Genomic DNA, 25,406 nt, shown 5'->3' with positions numbered 1-25,406 from the left:
AAACAATCTCAAAAGAACCCACAGAAAAAAATTTCTACCCCCATATTCTAAAAAATTTAGATCTAGGACTCTATAATGCAACCATTAGAAGAAATTAATTTCTAAGAGAAAAACTCAAAATGCACCCACGTTTTTCTACCCTTTGATTTTCTGTAAGATTCAATGTGTTTGGTTAAACAGGTGGAAATTTCGTAGAGTTAAAATCAGTAAATCATGGAATGTTAAAGAACTGAAGACATTTATAAAAAGATGAAAAGTAAAATTCATGTCACATTTCTTTAAAATCTCTTTCTAGTAAATAAAAATAAGGACCACATTCTCGTTTTACTCCCTTTAATGTTTTCAACAAATCTTGTAGTATTTTCTAAAATCTTCAACACTGTGAACCTTTTTCCTATTTAATTAAAAATAATTTTTCTTGAATTATCTGACATACGTGTACAACATAGTAATTGTCATAATTCGATCAAATGAGTTCTCACCTGCAAAGTTGAATACGTATATGGATAGTGATAAGCAAAGTAGCAAACATCATCTTTATGTGGAAAACTGACAGTGAATGTAATTGTATAGTAAGACTTTCCCTTCTGCCCACCAGCAGCAACAGAACTTCTTGAGAAGTGATTTCTGCAATAAAAAAGTGTAAAATATATTTTTTTCATCTACACAAAAAGTCTGATTTTTCTTGCTATTTTTATTAAACAGACCTTAAGGAAAAAAGGAAAGCCACAGTCCATAAAAATTTTAATGCTAACTACTCTATTAAAATAAACTTAGTGCTAATAAAGCAATTAATTGTTATCAGCCAATATTGTTTTTTTTTCCTCTTCTAGATTTACTAATTAAATGAAGCTAATTTTTTTTTAATACTCTACACCAACCAAACCAAACCCAGTGCTGTCTCGGCACTGGGTTTGTTTTTTTTTTTTTAATACTCTACACATCAATAAAATTTTTAGAACCCCACTATTTGATATCCAAACACATTACTGGATCTAAGCAATGATCATGAACGGTTGTTATAACCACTGGATGAAAGCCCGAGGGACATCTGTATACTAGATGGATCTGGTGACAATATCTGAAGCCATTAATCAATCAATGTCACAAAAAAGAACAATAACCAGACAGGATGTTTATCACATCATGATTTCACAGCACCACCTATGAAGTATTCTTGTCAAAAACCAAACCTGAAGTTGATCACGTCTCTAGATCTAACTACCAGTTTATAGAAAACAGGCGTGAGGGAAAACATGGTTAACACCACAGGGATGGCATCAGCAAAATCCAAATGCGAAAAATCTTGCATGCCAAATGATCCGGTTTCTTGAATAAATTAATGGGAAAGAAAAACAAAGAGAAAAAGGAAGCCCTCAAATTAACAGAAACTTAAGACACATACCAACCAAAATCAAATGCAATGTGTAGAAGGGGCTGGATTCTGATTGGAACAAGCCAATTATAAAATAACATCTTTGAGACAACAGGGGAAGTTTGCAAACTGACTGGATAGTTCATTGTATTAAGGAATTCTATTAATTTTTCTTAGTTGTGACAATATACTGTGGTTAGATTTCCTTTAAAAAGAGACATTTATGGATAAAACATGATGTTTGAAAATTGCTTTTAAAAATTCAGTATGGTGGCATTGGTGAAACTACAACTAAAAACTAGCCACATGAAACTGGGTGATGATTTCATGGGGTCTCATTACCTCCTTCTCTGCTTTTGTAAATATTTGAAAATTTTCTTAAAAAATATTTTTTAAAACTACACATTACTTTCCAGATTTTTAATATCACTGATGTATGATGACACACATCGTCTTGCATTACTAAAGCCATGGAATGAAGAAAAACCAGGGACTATTGGTTATTTAATCACTCATATAAATATTCAAAGTATGATCAAACTATGTGTTCATTAATTTAGCCACTCTATCTTGAAAACGTACTCAATGATAAAGTGCTAAGAATTGAGGGAAATATAAAATAAGTTCAAGAACTAGTCCCTGTCAACTCTTCTCCCCCAAAAGCTTATCACCTAATTGGAGAGGTATTTATATCACCACATTATAGCTATATGCTTCTTTATAAGTGACAAACTAGGAAAACATACATTATATCTCATATATTCGTGGAAGGTAGTTTTATTCCCATTTTACAGATGAGAAAAACAAGCATCAGAGGATTTAGCTGACATGAAAAGTTAAGAAACAATGCAGATAGTAGATTACAACCTTCACGATCTAGATGTCAGGCTTCAGGAAAGCAACTAAAACAGGGCCTGTTACATGGAAAGTATCCATAAATGTTTGTTGAGTTGAACTGAAATCCAGTTCCAGTTCTGGAAGTACACAACAGAAAAAACTAAACAAAAAACCTTGCCATCACTCCTTACACAGACTAGAACCACTACCTGTCATGCTGTGACCATTCAATTTGCAATGTGAAAAAGAAAAAGCCCTCACTGACTGATGACTTCTATTGTGTAAAAAGCATGGAAGAAATATTTTTTTGAAAAACACTGTTTCACCCTTTAGTAGTCTAAATAATTCTCCCAAAGCCTAGCCAGCCAAACACTGTCCAGATCATCACTGCTTTATTCCAACTTTATGAGAGACAAATGATCAAAGAGTAAAATGACATCAAGGACTTTGGAAACATCCTCAACATGGTGTCTTTAAAATGAATTTAAAAGGAAGGCAGAACAACTGGAAGAAGCTTATCACACAAACCAACCAAGTACAGTATCACGAAAGCCAGCGATGAGTCTCCTGTGAAATCAGTCACGCGGCCATGATCTCGGCCACTTCCACAGGCTCTGCTAGAGCTTCACGTGGAGGTCACCTCCCACTCACGCCAGAGTGGAGAATGTCAGAAGAACAAAGTTCCAAACCACTTGAGACAAACTTCAAGAACGGATGGGTATATGTGGTACAAAATGTTGCCATGGCACAGTAGTTTTAACCGGGTTCAATGGTACTGTGTCAAAAACACCAAAAAGAATACACTGCAGAATAGAATCCACATAGTTTTATATCCTCCAGGGTCCTAGTGGTGCAGTGGTTCCTTGGCTGCTAACCAAAAGGTCAGCAGTTCAAATCTACCAACCGATCCTTGAAAACTCCATGGGGACAATTCTACTTTGTCCTATAGGGTTTGCTACGAGTTGGGATCAACTCAACAGCAATGGTTTTTTTTATATCCTCCCCCAATTTGCCATGTCTTTTTTCTAGAACTAAGTTTGATAATCCAATTGAATCTCTTTTTGTGTAACTCAAGTGGAATTTGTATGTAGGTTACCTCAAAGACATCTCAAAGACTAGACATGGATTGGTAGGAAAAATATCAAGCAGTATTAGAGTATATTCCCAGACTGCTAGCTTGTTTTTCTTGCCCTCTGAAACATCTCTACAAAATACTCACATCTTAGATTTTCAGAATATTTAATATGTGACAGAATTGTATTAGTTGTGGTTATTTGTTTTGATCCCAAAGGAATAAACTGTGAATGTTTTTGCTTACTATGGAAAAATTATCCATAACTTAATTAAAAAAAAAAGAATGGGAATTCCAGAACACTTAATTATGCTCCTGAGGAATCTGTACATGGATCAAGAGGCAATTGTTTGAACAGAACAAGGGGATACTGCATGGTTTAAAGGCAGGAAAGGTGTGCATCAGCATTATATCCTTTCACCATACTTATTCAATCTCTATGCTGAGCAAATAATTAGAGAAGCTGGACCGCATGAAGAAGAACGGGACATCAGCACTGGAGGACGACGCATTAACAACCTGCATTATGCAGATAACACAATCTTGCTTGCTGAAAGCAAAGAGGACCTGAAGCACTTACTGATGAAGATCAAAGACCACAGCCTTCAGTGTGGATTATCCCGCAACATAAACAAAACAAAAATTCTCACAACTAGACCAATAACCAACATCATGATAAACACAGAAAAGATTGAGATTGTCAAGGATTTCACTTTACTTGGATTCATAATGACACCCACGGAAGCGGCAGTCAAGAAATCAAAAGACGCATTGCATTGGGCAGATCTGCTGCAAAAGACCTCTTTAAAGTCCTAAAAAGCAAAGATGTCACCTTGAGGACTAAGGTGCACCTGACCCAAGCCATAGTGTTTTCAGTCGCCATACATGCATGTGAAAGCTGTACAATGAATAAGGAAGATGGAAGAACTGATGTCTTTGAATTGCAGTTTTGGCGAAGAATATTGAATATACCTTGGACTGCCAAAAGAATGAACAAATCTGTCTTAGAAGAAGTACAGCCAGAATGCTCCTTAGAAGCAAGGATGGTGAGACCACATGTCACATACTTTGGTCGTGTTATCAGGAGGGATCAGTCCCTGGAGAAGCACATCATGCTTGGTAAAGGAGAGGGCCAGTGAAAAAGAAGAAGACTCTCAAAGAGATGGACTGACACAGTGGCTGCAATAATGGGCTCAAGCATAGCAACAGGTGTGAGGATGGCACAGGACCGGGCAGCGTTTCATTCAGCTGTGCATAGGGTCACTATGAGTCAGAACTGACTTGATGGCATCGAACAACAACAACAATGGAAAAATTAGAAAAGCAAAAAGGAATAAATAATAATTTAAAAAAACAGTCTCCTCACTCAAGGGAAATTTGCCACTGTTAACATTTATGAAAGGTCAGTGGGTGCCATGTAAACAGTTTGCACTTGGCTGGTAACCCAGAGGTTGGCGGTTCAAATCCGCCACCAGCGCCACCAAAGAAGTGGGCCTGGCGGTCTGCTTCTGTTAAGATTACAGCCAAGAAAATCTTATGGAGCAGTTCTACTCTGTAACACACGGGGTCTCCTATGATACAAATCAACAACAAAAACAAAATCAACAGCATATTTTATTCTCATTCTTTTATTATACACCTCAAATATGTATATGTGTATCTACATATACAGTTTTGAAAACTCATTATTTTTTTTTTCATTTAACATTAGAACATAAGTACTTTCTTACATAATTGAAAACACTGAAACAAACTTAAGTAGTATAATCTTAAAAATGGTATTCTTGAGGGGAAGGGTGGAAGAATAGGTGGGAACATTCCAGGCTCTAGGCCTTCTGCTTTAAGGCAATGGGACAGTGACTTGAAGATGGGCCACCCATCAACAACCATAATTAAAGTATTTTTAAATGCTAGAAGAATGCCAGCGGTCACGGTCCCCAAACCTTCTATTGGCCCAGGACAGGAACCATTCCCAAAGACAACTCATCAGACATGGAAGGGACTGGACAATGGGTTGGAGAGAGATGCTGATGAGGAGTGAGCTACTTGTATCAGGTGGACACTTGAGACTATGTTGGCATCGCCTGTCTAGAGGGGAGATGGGAGGGTAGAGAGGGTTAGAAACTGACAAAACGGTCAAGAAAGGAGAGACTGGAAGAAGGGAGCGGGCTGATTCATTAGGGGGAGAGTAAGTGGGAATACGTAGTAAGGTGTACTTAAGTTTATATGTGAGAGACTGACTTGATTTGTAAGCTTTCACTTAAAGCACAATAAAAATTATTTTAAAATATTTTTTTAAATGTTCAGGAGAAAAGAGCTCACAGATATAACTTAATCCTTGTTTCTTATGTATTTTTCAGGTCCTACATAAATGAAAATAAGCAATGTATTTTTTACATCAACCTACCATTAAAAGAAATATTGCAGATAGAGATGAATTACAAATTACCTTATATTCCTGTTTCTCATTTATTTACTGTTCACTTTGTTAATAAAAGTGGGGGGCGGTGGTGGCCCTACTGAGATAAAGTCAAAGGAACATTTTCTTTGCCACAAAGTAATAATGCTTGAGACCACAAGTTTTCAAAATCCCATGTCATAAACTGTTAAAACACTTTAATTTTAGAAGTAGTCTAAAAAAGATTTTTTTCAAGGGACATTAGTGCTGGTTAAACACAGTATAAAATCAAAATCTACTGTATAAAAATGTTAGGGCTGAGATTAATAACAGAGGAGAAGCAAGGATGTCAAGTGGATTCAATAGTGAAAGTTATCTGGGAACATATTACAGGCAGAAATAGAGTAAAAATGGGAAGGAAGCAAGGTATATGATAACCCTAGATTACTTAGAAGTGAAGCTGAACAATCATCTAATTTCTCCACAGAAATAGTAAATGATTTTTAGCGCTTATTTCTAACTCACCAAGTGGACTACCTATTTGACATCAAAGTTAAGCTGTATAAAATGATGTAACTGTGATGACATCTCAGTTATAATATTTTGGAAATTAAGATAAGGTAAACATTCCTGTGTGAATATAAAAAGAGAAAAGAATTATACTTTATATCTCAGGAATAACAAAATGCCACTGCAAATTATTTCCTAGAACTTCTCATTTCAGTTTTATTCAATGACATTTCAAGAGTTTTAGAACTGAAAAGAGTCCCTGGATGGTGCAAATGGTTAAGCACTTGACTATTATCCAAAAGGTTGGCAGTTTGAACCCACCCATTGGCACCCTGGAAGACAGGCCTGGCGATCTGCTTCCGAAAGGTCACATCTTGAAAACCCTACGGAGCTGTTCTACTCTGCACACATGGGGTCGCCATGACTCAGAATCAACTCAACAGCAACTAACACCAAAGCTGAAAAAGCTACAGGTACACAGCTATGCACGTGGCGAAGAAGAGGCTTCGACCTAAGCTCACCTACTGACCAAACACACTGTACTTCCACTCTCTGTACTCCCGAAAAAGACCAGCTGGAGCAGTGGTTAAGCACTTGCCTGCTAACTGAAAGGTTGGAGGTTCGAACCCACAGTCGCTCTCTTGGGAGAAAGATGTGGCAGTCTGCTTCCATCAAGATTACGGCCTTGGAAACCCTACAGGGCAGTTCTACTCTGTCCTACAGGGTCGCTATGAGTCGGGATAGTCTCGACGGCAATGGATTTGGTCTGGTTTTGGTATATATACCCCTTAAAGGAAGCCCTAGTGGCGTAGTGGTTAAGTGCTACGGCTGCTAAAAGTTCAAATCTACCAGGCACTCTCTGGAAATACTGGGGGCAGTTCTACTCTGTCCTACAGGGTCACTATGAGTCGGAATCAACTCGACGGCAACGGGTTTGGTTTGGTTTGGTTTGGTTTTAAATCAAACTCAAATTCTACACTACTGTTTGTTAAAAGTAATATTAAGTTACAGCATCACAAATCAAAAAATGCACTGATAATTCTGTTTATCTTTGTACTGAAATAGAATGAAGTTAATATCCTCTGTAAGTTAATGTCCTATTATTTCTAGAATACTTACTTATAGTAACAAATGTCAGTCCCCACACGAATCCACCATGGTCTGGCATTTAATGCTTCCTGAACAGAGTACATGAGTGGTTGCATACCTATGAGAAAGAAACAGAAAAGAGAGAGGAAAAAAGAAATTCTTTTCAGAATTTTTGAGTTAAAAATTAATCTTATCTTGTAGAAAAAACTAAACTTTCAGGAAAGTTAAATTAAAACACCTATCAGTTTTATAGTATGTATTTCAAAAATCTGAGAAATTTCTCAAAAATCTCCTAAGTCAACCAATGATATACTTTTATTTCCAGTTTAACTAAAAGGAAATTACAGCTTTAAGGAGTGAAAAGTCACTAAATATTTTTCTATTAAATTTGCTATACTAGATCAACTAAATATATATAGATATATTTCTTATAAGTAGAAACAATCAAAAGATATATAAAAAATAGTGCATGACCCTGCCTCCCTCCCCCCCACCCCCAATCTACACTGAGGTTCAGGAGAAAAATGCCGCCAAAATGGCAGGTTTGCTCTCTCCCTCATCTTTTTCCGTACAAATAAATTTTAGTGGTGGAAGAGTAGGGGGTTACTGTCAACAGAAGTGGAATTAATTGCATAGTGTATATTCCTGGGTTTTCTTAGAAATATATTTTCTATAGAACTTTAAAATCATCTTCTCTAATTTCCTAAAATAACTCATTAGGGTTCTAACTGGAATTAAGTTGATAATGTTAATTTTAGAAAGGCTGGCATTTAAAAAAGTAATTTCATTGTGGTAAAATACATATAACAAAAAGTTTGCCGTTTTAACCATTTTTAAGTGTATAATTCAGCAACATTATGTTCACCACACTGTACAATCGTTACCATTCTCTACCTCCAAAAGTTCTCATCCTCTTAACAGAAACTCAGTACCCCTTAAGCAGTAACTCCCCATTCCCTCCTCCACCAGCCCCTGGTAACCACTCATCTACTTCTGTCCCTGTGCATCTGCCTATTCTAGATATTTCATATAAGTGGGATCATACAGTATTTGTCCTTTTGTGTCTGGCTTATGTCACTCAGTATGTTTATGTCACAGCATGTATCAGAACTTCATTTCTCTTCATGGCTGAATAATATTCCATTGTTTGGACATACACTGATACACATACATTGTTTTTCCATTCATCTGTTGATGGACGCCAGGGTTGTTTCCACTTTTTGGCTACTGTGAATAATGCTGCAATAAACATTGGTGTACCACTGCCAAGTTTCTTTCAAATACACCTAGGAGTGGAACTGCTGGGTCATATGGCAAATCCAGGTTCAACTTTTTGACGAAACGCAGCTGCACCACTCTACAATTCCACCACAATGGATTTCTCCAAAGCCTCCCCAATATGTTATTTTTCGTTTTTCTGTTACTAGCCATCCCATTAGGTGTGACATGGTATCTAATTGTGGTTTTGATTTGTATTTCCTTGATAACTAATGACTTTGGGCATCTTATGTGCTTATTGGCCATTCGTGTATCTTCTTCGGAGGCATGTTTATTAAAATTCTTTACCCATATTTTAATTGGGTTGTCTTTTTGCTGTTCAGTTGTAGGAGTTCTTCATATATTCTGGACACTAAGTCCTTACCAGACATGTACTTCCCAAATATTTTCTCCTGTTCTGTAGGCTATCTCTTCACCTTTGATGCATAAAAATGTTTAATTTTGATCAAGTTCAATTTCTTCTTTTTTTTTTGCTCATGCTTTTGGTGTCATATCTAAGAATTCATTGCCAAAAACAAGGTCTTGAAGCTTTAACCCTATGTTTTCTTCCATGAGTTTTATGGTTTTAGCTTTTACATTTAGGTCTTTGATCTACGTTGAGTAAATGTTCATAAATTGTGTGAAGTTGTTGCAGTACCACCATTTGTTGGGAGAGATGATTCTTTCCCACTGAATGGACTTGGCACTCTTGTCGAAAGCCAACTGACCTTAGATGCATGAGTTTCTTTCTGGACTCTCAATTCTATTCCACTGGTCTATGTTTATTCTTATACCAGTACCACACTGTTTTGATTACTATTGCTTTATAGTACACTTTGAAATCGGGAAATAGGAGTCCTCCTACTTTGTCCTTTTTCAATATTGTTTTGCTTATTCAGGGCCCCTTCCCCTTCAAATACGAATTTGAAGATCAGCTTTTTCATTTCTTCAAGAAAAGCTGCTGCAATTTTGACAGAAATTGTGCTGAATCTGTAGATCACTTCAGGTGCACTGACATTTTTATTTAGACACGGTATGATTTACCTTAAATTTTTTATTAAAGGATAAAATCATTTTCTTCATGTTGGTAAAGAACCCTTTTGTTCAATTTATCCTTGAGTATTTTTTTTATTCTTTACTATTTTTTTTTCTTTTTCCATTTCTAACTGGTTATTGCAACAATGAAAAACTATTCTTTTTTTTATATTCATCTTATCCAATATACTTACTAATTTTAACAGGTTTTTAGTAGTCGCTTAGGTTTTCTAGGTATATAATCATATCAGTTGTAATTTATAGTATTTTCTCTGGAATAAAGCTGAATGCTCCTTAGAAGCAAGAACAGTGAAACTTTGTATTGCTTCCTTCGAAGACATCATTAGCTAAGACCAATTCTCAGAAAAGCACGTTGGATAAAGTAGCTGTTGTTGTTAGGTGCCACTGAGCTGGTTCCGATTCACAGCAACCCCATGTACAACAGAAGGAAACACTGCCCAGTCCTACGCCATCCTCACAATCATTGCTGTTTCAGCCCATTGTTGCAGCCACTGTGTCAATCCATCTCATTGAGGGAAAAACAGAGGGTCAGCAGAAATGAAGGAAACTCTCTGGGAGATGGACTAACACAACAGGCAACAACAATGGACTCAAAGATAACCACAGGGTGCAGGACAGGGCAACATTTCATTCTGTTACACAAGGTCACCAGGCATCTGAACCGACTTAACGGCAACTAACAACAACAATCACACTATCTATAATTTAAAATATTTTCTCTCCTCTTCTGGTATTTATATCAGGTATTTCATTTTCTATTTTTATTGCATTTAGGGAAATGAAACAACTTCAAAATATAATGGTGAACACAGTGGTGTGAATATACAACTTACTTGTTCATAATTTCAATCAAAAAGTTTTGCCGTTCATGTGTCTGTTGGACAGTAGTTCTTTCTTGTATAAGTAAGCCTTAGAATACAAAGTGTTCTTGCTGAGTAATGAATAAAGTTAAATGAATGTGTGAAAGAACCAGGAAAATTTAAAAAAAAAAAAGTTTTGCCATTCAATATTTGTCATTTTATTTTTGCAAATCAGCTTCATCGTGTTTAATAACATAGCTAATACTGCATAATTTTTATGTGCTAGACATTGTTCCAAGTATTTCTACATGTATTAAGCCATCAACTTCTCAACAACAACCCTCTGCGGTAGGTACTATTATTACTGCCATGACTGCAGTAGTCCGTAGTTTCCACCATAATTCTTAACCACACTTTTAATCATTTTATCAAATGCCCTTTCAGCATCTACTAAGAGAATCACACGGCTTTTCTCCTCTAATTTGCTGATGTAGTGAATTACGGTGATAGGTTTCCCACTGTGAACTATCTTTGCAGTCAAAGAAAATGCTGTTCTTCTAATACCACGGGTTTAAATAAGCTATTTTGTTCAGAATTTTTGCATCTATATTCCTAACTAAAGCTGTTTTTTTTTTCCCCCCATGGCAGGGAGTCAGTCAAGATTACACTAGCTCCAAAAGATGAATTCAACAGATTTCCATCATTTATATGGAATAAATAACAAAAGTACAATATATTTTTTTCTAAGGGTAAATACAATTCAGCTGGAATATCATCTGGGTACAGTGACTAATAATTCTTTAAATTTTCTAATAGTTGTATAACCGGTTCAGAATCTCTACTTTTTCTTAACCAATTTTGGTATTTCTACATTTTGTTTAATTTCTATCTTATTTTTAGCATTTATTTTTATTAACTTCTTTATCTTCCTTTTAGTTTATTTTTTAGTTTTTCTAATTTCTTAAATTGGGTACTTAATTTGGTCTTCATTACTATTTTTTAAATAATGTAAGTTATTAAAGGATTTCAATTTTCCTCTGAATATCTCATTAGCTATGTAACAGTTTATTAAGTGTTCTCCTTTGCAGTACTAGCTAGACCAGAGCTGTGCAATACAACTTTCTACTACAATAGGAATGGGAACTTTCTGTTGTTATTAGGTGCCGTCGAGTCGGTTCTGACTCATAGCGACCCTATGTACAACAGAGCGAAACATTTCCTGGTCCTGCACCATGCTTATGATCGTTGCTATGTTTGAGCCCATGTTACAGCCACTGTGTCAATGCGTCTCGTTGAAGGTCTTCCTCTTTTTACGGACCCTCACTCTATCAAGCATTGTCTCTCTCTAGGGACTGATCCTTCCTGATAACAAGTCCAAAGTATGTGAGGCGAAGTCTTGCTATCTGGTTTTCAAGAAGCATTCTGGCTATACTTCTTCCAAGACAGATTTGTTCGCTCTTTTCGCAGTCCATAACTCAAAGGCGTCAATTCTTCTTCAGTCTGCCTTATTCATTGTCCAGCTTTCACATGCATATAAGGCGAATGAAAACACCATAGCTTGGGTAAGGTGCATCTTTGTCTTCGAAGTGACATCTTTTTGCTTTTTAACACTTCAAGGAGATCTTTCGCAAAAGACCTGCCCAATGCAATGGGTCATTTGATTTCTTGACTGTTGCTTCCACGGGCATTGTCATGAATTGAATTGTGTCCCCCCAAAATATGTGTCCACTTGGTTAGCCCAAGATTCCCAGTATTGTGTGGTTGTCTTCCATTTTGTGATTGTAATTTAAGGTTAAAGAGGATTAGGGTGGGATTGTAATACTCTTACCCGGGTCACATCGCTGATCCGATGTAAAGAGAATTTCCCTGGGGTGTATGTAGCCTGTACCACCTTTTATCTCTCAAGAGATAAAAAGGAAAGGGAATCAAGCAGAGAGTGGGGAAACAAGAAAGAAGCACCAGGAGCAGGGCGGGTCCTTTGGACCTGGAGTTCCTGTGCAGAGAAGCTCCTAGTCCAGGGGAAGATTGACGAGAAGGACCATCCTCCAAAGCTGACAGAGAAAGCCTTCCTCTGGAGCTGACACCCTGATTTTGGACTTTTAGCCTACTTTACCGTGAATAAATAAATTTCTCTTTGTTAAAGTCATCCACTTGCGGTATTTTTGTTATAGCAGCACTAGATGCCTAAGACAGGCATTTACTGTGGATCCAAGTAAAATGAAATCCTTGACAACTTCAATCTTCTCTCCATTTATCATGACGTTGCTTACTGGTCCCGTTGTGAGGATTTTTGTTTTCTTTCTTGTGAGGTATAATCCATACTGAAGGCTGTAGTCTTTGATCTTCATCAATAAGTACTTCAAGTCCTCTTAACTTTCAGCAAGCAAGGTTGTATCATCTGCATAATGCGGGTTGTTAATGAGTCTTCCTCCAATCCTGATGTCCTGTTCTTCTTCATATAGTACAGCCTCTCGGATTATTTGCTCAGCATACAGACTGAATAAGTACGGTGAAAGGGCACAACCCTGACACACACCTTACCCGACTTTAAACCGTGCAGTATCCCACCTCTTGATCCATGCAGATTGACACAGTGGCTGCAACAATGGGCTCAAGCAAAAAGAAGTTCAGCACCATAGCAACACACGAACCTCCACTGACAGCTGGCTGTCCGTCAGGTGCAGTGGCCAAGAATCGAACTGCATGAAAGATGAGAATTCTACCACTGAAACACAAATGCCCTCTTTACATGGCATCACATCATTTTATATATTATTTCATAGAATCATTCCTTTTTTTTTTTTTTTCTTACAGTACATGTAGAAGATGTCTGTCTTCCTTATTCTTTCCTGGGACTCAACGAGCCATTTGAATTTGAAGTGGCAACCTCCTTCAGACACATAAAACTCATAATAGTTATCTATGGCAAGGTGGGAGCCCCAGTGGCACAGTAGTTAAGCATTTGGCTGCTGACCAGAAGGTTAGCAGTTTGAATTCACCAGCTGCTTGCTCCTTAGAAACCCTATGGGGCAGTTCTACTCTACCCTTTAAGGTCGCCATGAGTTGCAATCGACTGAACAGTAACGTGTATGGGAAGGTAGAAGGAGGTTCAGGATGAGGTCAAAGGTGCCATTAGATTTATGTGACGTGTTCTAATTTTATAAAAGACAATATATTTTTATATTATTTTAAAAATAGTAGTATTAAACTCTGGTAATAGTGAAGAGACCTATATTTAGAAATTCTGACTACAGTAAATATTATTTGGACAAAATAGGTTGCCCCAGCTAGAACTCAATCAAATAACATTATCTCAGACTGACTGAACCACTATCTATTAAACCTGATATAGAAAGGCTGTATTTCAGTAACTCACTTAGTCATTAGCCAAGGGATGAATCTTTACATGTACAAGTCAAATATGCTAAGAATGTCAATCGACTCACTTGAATATAGACAATGAAAAAATCAAATTTCCACAGAAAAGACTACACCCAATGGCACTGAGTACATGTCAATATCACGTGCAGATACAAAGAAAGACAGGGTATTTTAGGTTATAATCATCAAATGTTCTATAAGTCACAGATTCAGAAAATTTTGGAGTTAAAAAAACACCCCATTTTACAGATGAGAGGGACAAGAAAAATTTAAATGGAGCTCCAGTAACCTTGAAGGCACCTATGACAAGCTGCATATGCTATCTGAACTCGGTAATTCTAAGGAGGAAACACACATGCTTCTAATATGGCTAGAGCAGAGACTTACTTATACGACAACAAGAAGATCAGCTTCCTGGTCTGGAGGATAGCAACAGCACCTGAATCTGAATCTCTCCACACATCCTCCGCACCAAAAAACACAAATTTACTAGCACAAATAAAACCACGCATGACCCAGGCCTTCAGCATTACTAGAAGACAGAACATAATAAACTTTAAATTATAAGTAGAGAAATGGGCAAAGATATACCAAGCAAACTGAAATAATAAGAAAACAGAGACTGAAATTGTTAAGACCAAAGATTACAGGCCAAAACAATATTAAATGGGACAGAGAAGAAGGTTTATCATGATAAAAGCCCCATTTTACAATGAAGATATAACAGCACTTAATGTCTACACACCAGATAAGATCCACCCCCTAGAGAAAGCAGAAACTACAGAAGATGCAACGAAAAATCGGCAGAAAGACACCCGTGAGAGCAGATTTTAATGCATGGCTCTCAGTACAAGACACGTCAACTAAACAAAAGTTAAGAATACTATACAGGAGATCTAAACAACATAATCAGTAAGGCAAATTTATGGATATATAAAAAAAAAAAAATATGGAACGCTAAACCCTGATAACAGAGAACACACCTTCTTGAGAGTATATGGAACATTCACAAAAACTGATCATGTATTAGGTCACGATAAAAACATGAGTGAATTCTTTTAAACAGAAATAGTACAAATTAAACTTTCTGAACACAATGTAATACAACCAGAAATTAAGAACAAAATGAAAAGAACAAAAAAGGGAGAGCATCCTCGTGGGGGACTGGGGGAACAAGCTGACTCGGGGTATCAGACCACAGATGGGGTGAGGAGGGCATCAACCCAAAAGAGCAGCAGGGAGATTGTTACATACACTGGAATTACCATAATCTATTAAGGATAACGGGAGCCAAAATTCTCCATGTTGTAGAAGAAAGTTGGAAATATGGAAAAAAATCTAGAATAAAATCTGTGATATTATACTAGAATTAAAGGTACGAGTGTGACCTCATAAAGGAGATCACACTGGTACACACACAAACATATACATACAAATAAACAAATACAGATGTAAAGTTCTATATTAATATTAAACATATACGTACATATTCCCTAGCTTTGTCCATTGAGAGGGCTTGGAAGCAGCGATAACCCAAAAGCAATCCACACACTAGGCACACAGATCTCCACTAAAACAAACTAGGGCTCTTTGAAGAAAAGACTGAATCCAGGGCTGGGGGAAAGTTCAAGAGCATCTCTGCTGACCAAAAAAGGACGTCCTTAAAAAATGATGGGGACATGTCAAATGGACACACAAGTCAACTTGAAAGGGATTCTACTGGCCAATCTTTGGCAATTTGATCACCAAAATAAATAATGACAGTAACAAATTATAACCAATTGAGTAAAATAGGAAACTATGCGTTTATATTGTTATAAATAAACTGAGTTTGATGAAAAACAAGATGTTTACATTGTCTCAAAATACTCCCCATAAAATACGTACTAAATACAAAGAGAAAAAGAGTAACTTTACAATGGAAAAGCCCGGCAGACACCAAATCAATCAAATGATCAAATAATTATCATCAGTAAGGGGGCAAAAAGGTGGCACAGTGGTTCAGCTCTCAGCTGCTAACCTAAAGGCTGATGGTTACACCCACCAGCTGCTCCACAGGAGGAAGATTTGGCAGTCTGCTTCCATAAGGATCACAGCCTTGGAAACCCTATGGGGCAGTTCTACTCTGTCCTACAGGATCACTATGAGTCAGAATCACTCAACAGCGATGGGTTTTTTGGTTTTTGGAATGGCGCGAAATAAATTCCTGTGTCACCGGAACACAACATTACTTCTGTGATGTTCCTGCCAAAGATGCATAGCTGAAATCTAATCATGAGGAACATGAAAAAGACCCAAATTGAGAACCTTTCTACAAAATAACAGTCCTGTAATTTCAAGAGTCATGGTTATGGCAAGTCAAAGACTGCAAAACTTCTCCTGACTAAAATAGTCTAAAGAGGCTTGACAACTAATGTAACACGTGAGTTTGAACTGCATCCTTTTGTTATAAAGGATATAGATGAGAAAACAGATGAAATTTGAAAGGGGGGAGTTAGTAGTTAGATGAGAATGATGTATCAATGGTAATTTCCTGATTGCGACAGCTGTTCTGTAGTTATATAGAAAGGTGTCATTGTAGGAAATGCACCAAAAGTATTTCAAGGTGACAGGGCATTGTTTCAGGAAAATATTCTCAACTGGTTTATAGAAAAAAAAAAAAAAATGTACTTGCCTTATACCTGTAACTTTTCTGTAAGTTTAAATATGTTTTCCTTTTTTGAAAAAGAGAACAGTCCTCCCATCTGGAAATTTTTTTAAGTTTCTATTAAACAACTCTTAGAAGAAAAGGAAAAAAACAGAAATTACAGAATATTCAAAAAAAAAAAAAGGCAAACGCTGTATGTCGGAATCAATGAGAGAGATTTAAAACAGTGATCAACGAGTCATAGCTTTAAACATCATTATCCATTAAAATCAAGCAATTAAATTCCCAACTCAAAGCTAGAAAAAGAATAAAGAAAATCTAAGGAAGTAACAATAAAGAAAAAAACTAATGAAATGGAGACCAGAAAAACGCTGTTGTTGTTTTTAGGTGTCGTCGAGTCATTTCCAACTCATATTAACCCTGTGTACGATAGAATGAAACGCTACCCAGTCCTGCACCATTCTCAGAATTGTTGTTATGCTTGAGCCCATTGCTACAGCCATCGTGTCAATCCATCTTCCTTGAGGGTCTTCCTCTATTTCACTGACCTTCTACTTTACCAAGCATAATGTCCTTCTCCAAGGACTGGTACCTCCTGATAACATGTCCAAAGTATGTGATACGAAGTTTCGCCATCCTTAATTCTAACAAGAACTCTGGCTGTACTTTTTCCAAGATAGATTTGTTCATTCTTCCAGCAGTTCATAGTACAGTCAATATTCTTTGCCAATGCCATAATCCAAAGGCATCAAATTCTTCTTTGGTCTTCCTTAGTCACTATCCAGCTTTCACAGGCATATGAGGCAACTGAAAACACCATGGCTTGGATCAGGTACACCTTTAGTCCTTAAGGTGACATCTTTACTTTTTACCACTTTAAAGAGATCTTTTGCAGATTTAGCCAATGCAATGTGTCCTCTGATTTCTTGAGAGGTGCTTCCCTGGGCATTGATTATGGATCCAAGTAAAATGAAATCCTTGACAACTTCAATCTTTTCTCCATTTATCATGATGTTGCTTATTGGTCCAGTTGTAAGGACTTTTGTTTTCTTCATCTTGAGGTATAATCCATACTGAATGCTGTAGTCTTTGATCTTCATCAGTAAGTGCTTCAAATCCTCTTTGCTTTCAGCAAGCAAGGTTGTGTCATCTGCATGTTGCAGGTTCTTAAAGTCTCCAATTCTGATGTCACATCCTTCTTCATATAGTCCAGCTTCTCAGATTATTTGCCCAGCACAGAGACTAAATATGGTAAAAGGATACAATGCTGACATACACCTTTCTTGACTTTAAACCACGAAGGGGTCAAATTAATAAATAAAAATCCTGGTTCTTAGGAAAAGAAAGAAGACAAACCACTAACTAATATAATCAAGAAAACAGGGGAGAGGAGGCTTAAATGGAAAAACATCCTTGTTCATAAACCAGATGACTTAATACTGTTGCAACAGCAATACTGCCTGAAGCAATCTAAAGATTCAATACACTCCTCATCAAAATTCCAACAGCCTTTTTTGCAGAAATGAAAAGCCGGTACTCAAATTCACACGAAACCATGCAGGGCCCAGAATAGTCAAAACAATCTTCAAAAAGAACAAAGTTCGGAAACTCACACATCCTAATTTCAAAACTTACTTACAAAGATATAGTAATCAAAGCAAGGGTGGTACCGGCATATTAAAAAAAAAAAAGGTGTTGTCAAGTCAGTTCTGACTCATGGCAATTCCACGTGTCACAGAGTAAACTGTGCGCCAGATGGTTTTCAATGGCTGATTTTTCAGTAGACCACCAAGCCTTTCTTCCCAGAGATGAACTTGAACCTCCAACCTTTCGGTTAGCAGTCAAGCACATTAACCATTTGCACTACCCAGGGACTGGTATAAGGACAGACATATAAACCAATGGAATAGAACTGATAGCCCAGAAACAAACCTTGTATCTATGGCTAAGTGATTTTCAACATGGGTGCTAAGTCTATTCGATGGGGAAAGAACAGTCCCTTCAACAAATGCTACTGGAACGACTGGATCGCTACACACAAAAGAATGAAAGCCGATCCCTTCCTCACATCATATATAAAAATTAACTGAAAATGGATTGTTGACCTAAACATAAGCTAAAACTATAAAACTCTTAAAAGAAAATATAGAAGTAAAAATTTATTATCTTGTATTTAGCAATGATTCTTAGATAAAACATCAAAAACACAAGCAAAAAAGGAAAAATTAGGTTAACTATACTTCATCAGAAATTAAAAACATTTGGGCTTCAAAGGACACCAACAAGAAAGTAAAAAGACAACCCACAGAAAGACAGAAAATTTTTACAAACGATGTATCTGATAAGAGACTTGTATCTAGTAAAAAAGAACTTCTATAACTCAATAAAAAGACAACACAATTAAAAGATGGGAAAGGATATGAAGACATTTTTCCAAAGAAGATACACAAACGGGCAAAAAAAAAAGATGATCAACATCCAGATAAAGGGTGTAACTTTTTTGTAAAGTTTGAAATTATTTAAAATATTTAGAAATAGTCAATGATCATAAATTAAACTGGGATCTTATTGACACGTATTTTGTACATGCTCATTTTATGTTCCTAAGGAGATCTATTTCACAGTTACCTCATTAATTTAACAAATATTTAATGAACGCATACTAAGTACCATGCTGAAGATACCAGAGTGAGCAAAAAAGATACTGTTCCCGGCCTCAAGGAATTTACAAACAAGTGGTGGGGACTGGAGGAAGAGCAGGAAAGGCATTACTCAAGCCACACACATAAATAAAACTGTAAAGAGCACCATAAAAGGAAGGAAAAATACAAGAAACATTTATCAGGGGGACTAAGCCAGTCTGGGGAGTCAGGGAAGGCTCCCCTGGTCAAGTGATAGCTCAGCTCAAGTCTGAGGTATTAAGTGACGTGGGTGAGGGTGGGGGAGGTACGGATGCTAGACTAGACTTGAAGACTCTACTCGGTTGTCTGGTTCCCAAAAATGTTCAATTTATATAAGAAGAAAAAAAAAAAGGTAGCTAAAAATCTTCATCTTTTGGGTAGAGATGGTGGGGGTAGAGAGATGGAGAGAAAGGACAGAGGAGTGAAGAAGAGAAGGCAAGAGAGATGGAGACAAAGAGTGACAGAATGCAGGGAAGGGGATAGAACTGAGGGAAGGACGGACAGCAAGGAGAGGGACAAAGGTGGATAGAGAAGCTTACTACTAAAACTCCAAGTTACTAGAGATGCAAGACTGCCATCTAGTGGTAATTGTTGCAAATCCTTTTCAAGTAATGGGGTGGGGGGTAATGGATCACACAGTAACACCAATTCCGAAATTCAGCATTCCAAACGTAGTATTCTCTTTACAATTAAAAATAGTAAGAAATATAAATATAGTAAAACTGATAAAGGTCATTCAGGTGTGAGAAAATACCTTAAAAAAAATCTCCAAGTGAAGGACAGCCGGAGAAACAAAAGGGGCTACCAGCCTGCCCCTTTCTTGGGCACTGCCAAAGAACGAGGCCTCCATGAGGAAAATCCGCCGGAGGTCAACACTCAAGTCGCCCAACCAGCATGCCCCCGATCGAAATGAGAGAAGAAAATTTAACAGACACTAAAATAAGCTACTCTCCTAATTGATATTATTTCGGGATTTCATTTTTGTACAAAAAGTAAATAAATCCTTCCAGCTGAAGAAGCTTCCATTGCAAATGTATTTTCTTTAGTCATCAGCGCCATCTCTGATACAAATTCAAAACTGACATAACAACGATATTAACTACCTAGTTATAATTTCTTAGAATGCTGAATTCCAGTTTATTAAAATACTGGTTTCTTTCCTTCTTCTAACTGTATTCATATTAAAACAAACATCTAATGATAGAGTTCTGTATAAAATTACAGCTACCTAACACTCCTTCTACAGCTTCTACCAACTTCCTAATTAAATTCTTTCAAATATGTGGAAATAAAAGGAAACACAAAGACAACTTCTTATCAGAATCTGGGAGGAATCTCTACTAAACCTGTACTAAGACAGATGCAGCAGGACTGAGAAAAATCCTTACGCCTCAAGATCTAAAGTCTTCCTGAGAAATGCAGGATGAACCTTCTCATCCCCCCTACCTGACTGAACCCCACTGAGAGAGCATATTCCAGCCAAAAAACTAAATAAATAAGAACGGGACCATTTTTGTATGGATGCTGATTTTTGAAGTAGAGCACTATTTCTATCAGCCTTCACTTTCTACCATGTACCAAGCATAAACTGAACCTCAGAGACCATCGGAATGTGAACAGGACGCTAGTAAGTGGGGCAGCTATGATTTAATGTCTTATATTTTATACATTTTTATTTACACGTCTTTTTTTACTTTGTATTTTGGATTCCACAGCTAAAACAAGTGTTGCATCACGCCATAAAGCCCCTTAAATAATAATAAAGAAAACAATAAAGAACCACAGAAATAGAAAGTGTAAAAAAGCAAATATATCAGTTATAAAAAGAATTTTAAATAATGTCACCTAGTAAAAGACAAAGGGTCATACCACAAAATCCAACCTCTATTTACAAGAAACAATAGGAAAAGATTTATCAGGCAAATTCAAACCAAAAGAACTGAGGCCCACATTATTAATATAAAAACAGAATTCAGGGCAAAAGATATTGAGTGGGATAAATGAGATTATTTTATACTGTTAAAGAATACAGGTAAAAGGGATATGGAGAAATTACAATCTTCTATGTGCCAAATAACACTGCACTAAAACAGGGGAAAAAAATTTTTTTAATGAGGATTTGAAAGAAACACAGTAGAACTGACTTAATTTGTTTTTACAGATAAAAGAGGACAAAAAATAAAAAACAAGGATAAAGAAAACTGAATAATTAGATAACATTAAACAAGTGTATATTAAATTGTGTTGCTTAGAGCAGATACATATTATTTTCTAAGTGCCCATGAAAACAAAAACTGACAAGATATGAAGCCATTAAACAATAATAATACTTTATTACAAATCACTATAAATTCCACATCTGGGAACAAAATATAATAAAACTTGAAATTAAAGAAAAAAAGATACAACAAAAGAATTCAACCAGCTAAAAAACATAACAAGCACTTTCCTAAGCAATTTTTGAGTCAAAAATGATACCAAACACTGGGTAAAAATTTTTGGTTATGACATATCTGACAAGGGTTTAATTTCTAAAAGCTATAAAATATTTCAACACCTCAACAACAAAAGACAAATAATCCAATTAAAACATGGGCAAAGGATATGAACAGACACTTCACCAAAGAAGACATTCAGGCAGCTAAGAGACACATGAGGAAATACTCAAGATCATTAGCCATTAAAAACCTGTTGCTGTGGAATCCCATAGCGACCCTACAGGACAGAACAGAACTCCCTCACAGAGTTTCCAAGGAGTGGCTGGTGGATTTGAACTGCCAACCTTTTGGTTAGCAGCCATAGCACTTAACCACTGGGCCATAATTAGCCATTAAAAAAAAAACAAACCGAACCAAGGAGGCGGGGCCAAGAAGGCGGACTAGGTAGACGCTACCTCGGATCCCTCTTGCAACAAAGACTCGGAAAAACAAGTGAATCGATCACATACATAACAATCTACGAACCCTGAACAACAAACACAGATTTAGAGACGGAAAACGAACAAATACGCGGAAGCAGCAATTGTTTTCAGAGCCTGGAGCCAGTGTCCCAGTCAGCTGATTTTCTGGAAAAACTAGTTTCCCAGTGATGGCTCGGAGACAGCAGTCCATATCAAACCACATAAAGAAGCAGACCATGACAGCTTCTACAACCCCCCAAACAAAAGAAATCAAAATCTTTCCCAAATGAAGACACAATCCTGGAATTATCAGATATGGAATATAAAAAACTAATTTACAGAATGCTTCAAGACATCAGAAACGAAATAAGGCAAACTGCAGAAAAAGTCAAGGAACACACTGATAAAACTGTTGAAGAACTCAAAAAGATTATTCAAGAACATAGTGGAAAAATTAATAAGTTGCAAGAATCCATAGAGAGACAGCATGTAGAAATCCAAAAGATTAACAATAAAATTGCAGAATTAGACAATGCAATAGGAAGTCAGAGGAGCAGACTCGAGCAATTAGAATGCAGACTGGGACATCTGGAGGACCAGGGAATTAACACCAACATAGCTGAAAAAAAATCAGATAAAAAGAATTAAAAAAACTGAAGAAACCCTAAGAATCATGTGGGGCTCTATCAAGAAGGATAACTTGCGTGTGATTGGAGTCCCAGAACAAGGAGGGAGGTCAGAAAACACAGAGAAAATAGTTGAAGATCTGCTGACAGAAAACTTCCCTGACATCATGAAAGACGAAAGGATATCTATCCAAGATGCTCATCGAACCCCATTTAAGATTGATCCAAAAAGAAAAACACCAAGACATATTATCATTAAACTCGCCAAAACCAAAGATAAACAGAAAATTTTAAAAGCACAAGGGAGAAAAGAAAGGTTTCCTTCAAGGGAGAATCAATAAGTTCAGACTACTCAGCAGAAACCATGCAGGCAAGAAGGGAATGGGACGACATACACAGAGCACTGAAGGAGAAAAACTGCCAGCCAAGGATCATATATCCAGCAAAACTCTCTCTGAAATATGAAGGCGAAATTAAGATATTTACAGATAAACACAAGTTTAGAGAATTTCCAAAAACCAAACCAAAGCTACAAGAAATACTAAAGGATATTGTTTGGTCAGAAAACCAATAACATCAGATACCAGCACAACACAAGGTCATAAAACAGAACATCCTGATATCAACTCAAACAGGGAAATCACAAAAACAAATTAAGATTAATTAAAAACAAAAACAAAAAAATGCTCATAACAGGGAATCACTGAAGTCAATATGCAAAAGATCACAATAATCAAAAAGAGGGACTAAATACAGGAGGCATAGAACTGCCACATGGAGAGTGATACAAGGCAATATAGAACAATACAAGTTAGGTTTTTACTTAGAAAAATAGGGGTAAATAATAAGGTAACCACAAAAAGGTATAACAACTTCATAACTCAAGATAAAAGCCAAGAAAAACGTAACGACTCAACAAACATAAAGTCAAACACTACAAAAATGAGGATCTCACAATTTACTAAGAAAAACGTCTCAGCACAAAAAAATACGTGGAAAAATGAAATTGTCAACAACACACATAAAAAGGCATCAAAATGACAACACTAAACACTTATTTATCTATAATTACGCTGAATGTAAATGGACTAAATGCACCAATAAAGAGACAGAGAGTCTCGGACTGGATAAAGAAACACGACCCGTCTATATGCTGCCTACAAGAGACACACCTTAGACTTAGAGACACAAACAAACTAAAACTCAAACGATGGAAAAAAATATATCAAGCAAACAATAAGCAAAAAAGAAGAGGAGTAGCAATATTAATTTCTGACAAAATAGACTTCAGACTTAAATCCATCACAAAGGATAAAGAAGGACACTACATAATGATAAAAGGGACAATCGATCAGGAAGACATAACCATATTAAATATTTATGCACCCAATGACAGGGCTGCAAGATACATAAATCAAATTTTAACACAATTGAAAAGTGAGATAGACACCTTCACAATTATAGTAGGAGACTTCAACACACCACTTTCGGAGAAGGACAGGACATCCAGTAAGAAGCTCAATAGAGACACCAAAGACCTAATTACAACAATCAACCAACTTGACCTCACTGACTTATACAGAACTCTCCACCCAACGGCTGCAAAGTATACTTTTTTTTCTAGCGCACATGGAACATTCTCTAGAATAGACCACATATTAGGTCATATAACAAACCTTTGCAGAATCCAAAACATCGAAATATTACAAACCATCTTCTCAGACCACAAGGCAATGAAACTAGAAATCAATAACAGAAAAACTAGGGAAAAGAAATCAAATACTTGGAAAATGAACAATACCCTCCTGAAAAAAGCCTGGGTTATAGAAGACATCAAGGAGGGAATAAGGAAATTCATAGAATGCAACGAGAATGAAAATACTTCCTATCAAAACCTCTGGGACACAGCAAAAGCAGTGCTCAGAGGCCAATTTATATCGATAAATGCACATACACAAAAAGAAGAAAGAGCCAAAATCAGAGAACTGTCCCTACAACTTGAACAAATAGAAAGTGAGCAACGAAAGAATCCATCAGGCACCAGAAGAAAACAAATAATAAAAATTAGAGCTGAACTAAATGAATTAGAGAACAGAAAAACAATTGAAAGAATTAACAAAGCCAAAAGCTGGTTCTTTGAAAAAATTAACAAAATTGATAAACCATTGGCTAGACTGACTAAAGAAATACAGGAAAGGAAACAAATAACCCGAATAAGAAACGAGAAGGACCACATCACAACAGAAGTAACTGAAATTAAAAGAATCATATCAGATTATTACGAAAAATTGTACTCTAACAAATTTGCAAACCTAGAAGAAATGGATGAATTCCTGGAAAAACACTACCTACCTAAACTAACACATTCAGAAGTAGAACAACTAAATAGACCCAGAACAAAAAAAGAGATTGAAACAGTAATCAAAAAACTCCCATCAAAAAAAAGCCCTGGCCCGGACGGCTTCACTGCAGAGTTCTACCAAACTTTCAGAGAAGAGTTAACACCACTACTACTAAAGGTATTTCAAAGGATAGAAAATGACGGAATACTACCCAACTCATTCTATGAAGCCACCATCTCCCTGATACCAAAACCAGGTAAAGACATTACAAAAAAAAGAAAATTATAGACCTATATCCCTCATGAACATAGATGCAAAAATCCTCAACAAAATTCTAGCCAATAGGATTCAACAACATATCAAAAAAATAATTCACCATGATCAAGTGGGATTTATACCAGGTATGCAAGGCTGGTTTAATATCAGAAACACCATT

At 36.5% G+C, this 25,406-nt stretch overlaps 1 protein-coding gene across 12 annotated transcripts in view; it reads right to left on the bottom strand.

Annotated features, from left to right (window-relative positions):
• The window catches only part of AGTPBP1 (ATP/GTP binding carboxypeptidase 1), a 195,495-nt gene that overhangs the window by 56,265 nt on the left and 113,824 nt on the right, over nt 1-25,406 (bottom strand). For all 12 annotated transcript variants that reach the window (XM_023544716.2, XM_023544714.2, XM_064291168.1 and 9 more), the window contains 2 exons: nt 7,312-7,399; nt 483-627 (listed from right to left, as the gene is read on the bottom strand). In XM_023544716.2, coding sequence (XP_023400484.1) covers nt 483-627; nt 7,312-7,399 — 233 coding nt within the window. The remainder of the gene's footprint in view (nt 1-482; nt 628-7,311; nt 7,400-25,406) is intronic.

This window comes from Loxodonta africana, chromosome 9 (genome assembly GCF_030014295.1).
Source record: "Loxodonta africana isolate mLoxAfr1 chromosome 9, mLoxAfr1.hap2, whole genome shotgun sequence".
NCBI classification, from domain to species: Eukaryota; Metazoa; Chordata; class Mammalia; order Proboscidea; family Elephantidae; genus Loxodonta; species Loxodonta africana.
Note: the sequence above shows the minus strand (reverse complement) of the source record. Positions and strands in the feature narration are given on the sequence as shown.